Raw genomic sequence first — 4,912 nt, 5'->3', positions numbered from 1 at the left:
TGGGTTTGAGTTTGACCTTCAACTCACACAGACACAGCCATGCATTGCACAGTAACTCACAACATCGAAACAGAGTTGAGTTGTTGGGTATTCAATGTGGGAAGGGAACTAAGAATTTCATATGCTTTAAGTGGGTCCACTGCTGCTGGTACCATCATCGACCAGAGGGACCCATTACCTGCTTCTTCGGCTTCCGGCGGGACGTCCGCTGCTGGATTTAAGCTCGAGGAGAAGGTTTCTGCGTCGGCGTCTGATGCTGCTACGGTGGCAGCGTTGGATGAGGAGGAGAGTAAGCTAGAGGAGTTGCAGGCGGCGATAGAAGTGGAGTTTGAGGTATTAGATCCAGAGATTAATAGAATATTTATTAAATTATTTTGTTGAAATTAAAAATAAAAAATTAAAAAAAATACATATTTCGGTTTGAACCGAACCGAACCGAACCGATTTTTATCGGTTCGATTCGGTTCGATTATACCTTCATAATCGGTTTTTTCAGTTTTATAAATTTTAACAAATCGGTTTTCGGTTTAATCGGTTCGGTTCGGTTCGGAACCGAACCGACCGATTGCACAGCCCTAATTAAGCCAATTTGAATCTCCACTGCAACGCCACCACTTGCAAAATCTAGCAAGTGGGATCCACTCTTTTTCACCTATAAATACCAATCTTTCCCTTCCACTGTGTCCTCCTCTCTCTCCCTCAAAGTAGTCCACAATCGCTGGAGCTTTTCTCTTCTCTATTTTCACTTCATTTCTTCCTCCTTTTCCAGCAATCAAAGCCTGCGCAAAGAAGTCTCCGGCGTAGAAATCCTGCAGATTTTTCCGCTGCCAAAATGGTCGACGTTGACCGGAGAATGACCGGTCTAAATCCGGCTCATATAGCTGGCCTACGCCGTCTCTCAGCCCGAGCCGCCGCTCCCTCAACCGCTACTTCTCTTCCTGTCCGAAATGGTTTAGTCTCTTTCTCTTCTCTGGCTGATAAAGTCATAACTCATTTGCGTAGCTCAGGTATCCAAGTCCAGCCGGGTCTTTCTGACTCTGAGTTCGCGCGGGCTGAGGCAGAGTTTGGCTTCGCTTTCCCTCCAGATCTTCGTGCTCTACTCTCCGCTGGTTTGCCTGTTGGTCCTGGCTTCCCAGACTGGCGCTCTGCCGGTGCTCGCCTCCATCTCCGTGCTTCGCTCGATATTCCTATCGCTGCTATCTCATTTCAAATCGCTCGCAACACTTTCTGGTCAAAGTCGTGGGGCCTGAGACCATCCGACCCGGAAAAGGCATTGAAGGTGGCGAGAAATGCGCTGAAGAGAGCTCCGCTTTTGATTCCCATTTTCAACCATTGTTACATTCCTTGTCACCCTTCTTTAGCTGGTAACCCCATCTTTTACGTCGATGAGAATCGGATCTTCTGTTGCGGTTTGGATCTATCTGATTTTTTCGACCGAGAGTCCCTCTTCCGGAGCTCCATGTCTGACCCTATACTTCTAAAGAAGCAAAGGTCCGTTAGCGAGAAATCGGCTGGGACTTCTTCAAATTACTCGCGTAGAAGCTTGGATACGGGTTTAACAAACGGAGCGAGAACCCCGAGATGGGTCGAGTTCTGGAGTGATGCAGCCATGGACAGACGGAGGCGAAACTCGGCGTCTTCCTCTTCGGAATCATCGTCGCCGGAGCGGTTTTTCGATATACCGAGGTCGGAGATGCCAAAGTGGGTGGAGAAGTACATAGGGAAAATCGGGTCGGTTTTGAGAGAGGGCGGTTGGAAAGAAACTGAAATATCCGAGATAGTCCACGTGTCAGCATCCGGTTTCTTCGAAGCGGAGATGGTTTTGTTGGACAATCAAGCGGTCATGGATGCTCTGCTTTTGAAAGCGGATCGGTTTTCTGATTTGCTCCGGAAAGCTGGGTGGAGCTCCGAAGAAGTTTCGGACGCATTGGGTTTTGATTTTAGACCGGAAAAGGAAAGGAAACCAGCTAAGAAATTGTCACCTGTGCTGGTTGAGAAGATTGGGAAATTAGCCGAGTCGGTTTCCCGGTCATAAAGTCGGCATCCAGATTTTTTTTCCACATTGAAGCCTCGGGTCTGGTTTTTTTTTTTTTTAAATCGAAGGAATAGGTGAAATTTGAAATGTATATGGAGAAACGCGTTGTACTATGGAACAGCTTATAAAACATTTATAATCTCATATCTATGATCTCATATACATCAAACTTATGCAAAGAAATAAATTTACTAATTTTTAAATCAAATATATATTCAAGTTTAATTAAAATAATAAATGCATAAATTTTCAAATAATAGTATATTTGATTATTATTAGATTTATTTTTATATGAAATTAAAGTTCTAATAAATACCAGAAGAGTTGAAGCTATGTGCCCGTTGATATGCGCAAATAATTTTGTTTCAAATATATAAATAAAATGTTGTTTAAATATTTATTAAATGAAAGTATATTAAAAAATTAAAAATAATATATAATTTCAAAAAGCAAAATGAATTCATGGAATGAGGAGAATATTATACCTTGTTTACTAATTTTTCGTGCAAAATTATTATGTGTCTACAGCTCAGATTAGTATTAGATTAATGGTAGTCTGTTTTGTAATGATCGAGATTAACTGCATTAGCTTTTTAAAATAAGCGCCAACGCACGTGTGTATCCTTTTGAATAAAGAGAGCCGTTGTTGGGTCCTCCGAATTGTGTGCTCGGACAGCCTATTTCATTTTCTAGGCAAAGGCTAAGGTTAAGGCTTATGCTTATCCCTACGGCGTCGTTGGGAACAAGGGAACTGTTCCTTTTTTCCCCGTTAGGGATGAAAATTCAGAAAGTAATTTGTCAAGGGGGAAAGGAATATTTTTTTTTTCAATTTAATAAAAATTATTAAAAATTATAAATGGGAGACATTGGAATTTGGGATAAAAGATATTAGGTTTGCAGTGGAAAAGCTGAGAAGGAAACCTTCCCAGCATATGGCTTTTAAGAGACAGAACAACGAGGTGTTTGTTTTATTTTGTGGTAGTAACTAGTAAGTGGGAAAGTGGATTTGAAACCCACATCCAAATTTGGGATGAAAGGTTTGATCGTAATTTCTGAGAAAATTGATGGGCAAATTTGGATGGTAGTGCAAATGAAGTGAAAGTATAGGGACCATCTGAAAAGTGGGGTCCAAATGAAGGAACGGTGCCGTACATGAAGATGGAATAATTAGGGGAGGCATTTTCACAGTATTCACACCTCTCTCTCTCTCTAAAATGTATTTTTTGTTTTTTAAAGTTTTGTTTGTCAATGGTCAAATTGTATCATATGGGGAGGCATTTGCGTAGGTCCGCATGTGGAGGAGCATGATGAACATGGGTGTACAATAAGGGGCAGGAAATAGAAAATTTAAAAGAAAAGGAAAATTCAATGGATTAGATTAGGTGCCATTATTTCATATTTAGCTTTGGAAGAATTTGAGAGTATTGAAAATTTTCATATTAATTTTAAAATAAAAATAATATATCCTTAAAAAATTTTGAGCACTCTATTTTTTTTATGACGTTTTAAAATAAATTAAGTTAGACTCATTTTAAAACCTGTGCCCATATCTAAGTTTCTATAAATCTTAGGCAGGATCTTTACTTCAAGATGGATGCCTCCTCTTTCTGAGCTACTGAATTCAACTGTAGTGAGTGGGAAAATTGATTTGAAAAATCGGTGTAATCACAAGTCTTTCCTTGACATACCTAATTTAATACTGCAACGGTTCCTGCCATCACCACAACTTGACCGTTACTTATCACGTGCAGTCCCTACCATCACTTCAGAGCCATCACGTGCTGACTTCATATCTTAAAAACCTTTCCATCTAGTGTAAAAATGGACCTTATCTCATGGACTTTAAGTTTAAATACAGGCTCTCACCACTTCATTACTAATTATATCTCACGACCCGAAGATAAAGCATGGGTAAATCATAAATTCAAATATTTCAGTAAGCATACAAAATCTTAAAATTTTATAGTTTTAAAGATCAAATGGAGTGGTAGAGATTAACTAAAAGTTTCTGTTTCGTTAGGCTAGGGGCGGTGGCGGCGGCGGCGGCCTATCATGTCATAAAAAGGGTCAATCTAATGGGCAAGGGAGCGTTGCTTTCGCCATGCAAAGGGAGACAATTAATAGTTGCACTTGGTGTGCGTTTTGAAAAGTGAAAGAGATAGGGTAGTGTGATTGAAGAATATCTCAAGTTGGGAGCTTGTCAAAGAGATAACTAGGATAGTGATCGCACGTTGACAGAAAGAGGAGGGTGCCTTCAAGGCTTCAACTATTTGCTTGTAGCATTAATGAAGGTGGGAGGTGTTAAATTTATGGAGCTTTTTCTCAACTTGGAAAATATTTAAAAATCATGGAAGTGCGAAAAATATTTATGAAATCCAGAATCTCTTTAATATAATCCATTCGTTGATTGACCTGCTAATTGATGTAATTGATGAGTCAGTCGGAGGAGTAGCTCAACGCCATCCACCTAAGTGAGTGTATGGGGTCCATTTTGTTCGATGATATGATTGTCTAACGACATAGAATTCCCCTAGTTTTCAATTTTCCCTTTTTTTTTTGTCATTCCATTCCATTGAATCTAAAAATTTCTCAAATTTTTAAATAGAGCTAGCTACCATGTGTATCAAGAGTCCTTGGTCTCTCTTCTCTCTTTCAAGGTACTAATATTTTATTAGAGGTGTAGAATCGAGTCAAGTCGAAATTTAAAGAATTCAAATTTAGTTCGTTAAAATTTTTTCAAACTCGAGTCGAACTCGAGTTGAATTTGAGATTTACTCATTTTAAATTCGAGTTGAGTATTTATAAGCTCAAGTTTGCCTTGTTTAATAAATGAGTTTAAACGAGTCGAGTTTTTATCGAGATTAGTCTTGAATAGCT

General features: G+C 39.5%; 1 protein-coding gene across 1 annotated transcript; it reads left to right on the top strand.

The window, feature by feature from the left end:
* The first annotated feature begins 701 nt into the window (after positions 1 to 701).
* Positions 702 to 2,179, top strand: LOC110627761. The gene has a single exon (XM_021774123.2). The coding sequence runs from the start codon at positions 833 to 835 to the stop codon at positions 2,033 to 2,035; it is 1,203 nt and encodes a 400-aa protein (XP_021629815.1). The 5' UTR covers positions 702 to 832; the 3' UTR covers positions 2,036 to 2,179.
* Positions 2,180 to 4,912: the final 2,733 nt, after the last annotated feature.

This window comes from Manihot esculenta, chromosome 12 (genome assembly GCF_001659605.2).
Source record: "Manihot esculenta cultivar AM560-2 chromosome 12, M.esculenta_v8, whole genome shotgun sequence".
NCBI lineage: Eukaryota > Viridiplantae > Streptophyta > Magnoliopsida > Malpighiales > Euphorbiaceae > Manihot > Manihot esculenta.
This window is presented reverse-complemented; position numbering and strand designations above follow the sequence as displayed.

Coding starts and splice junctions, on each gene's coding strand:
- LOC110627761 (XM_021774123.2), top strand. CDS start 833: ATGGTCGACGTTGACCGGAGAATGACCGGTCTAAATCCGGCTCATATA.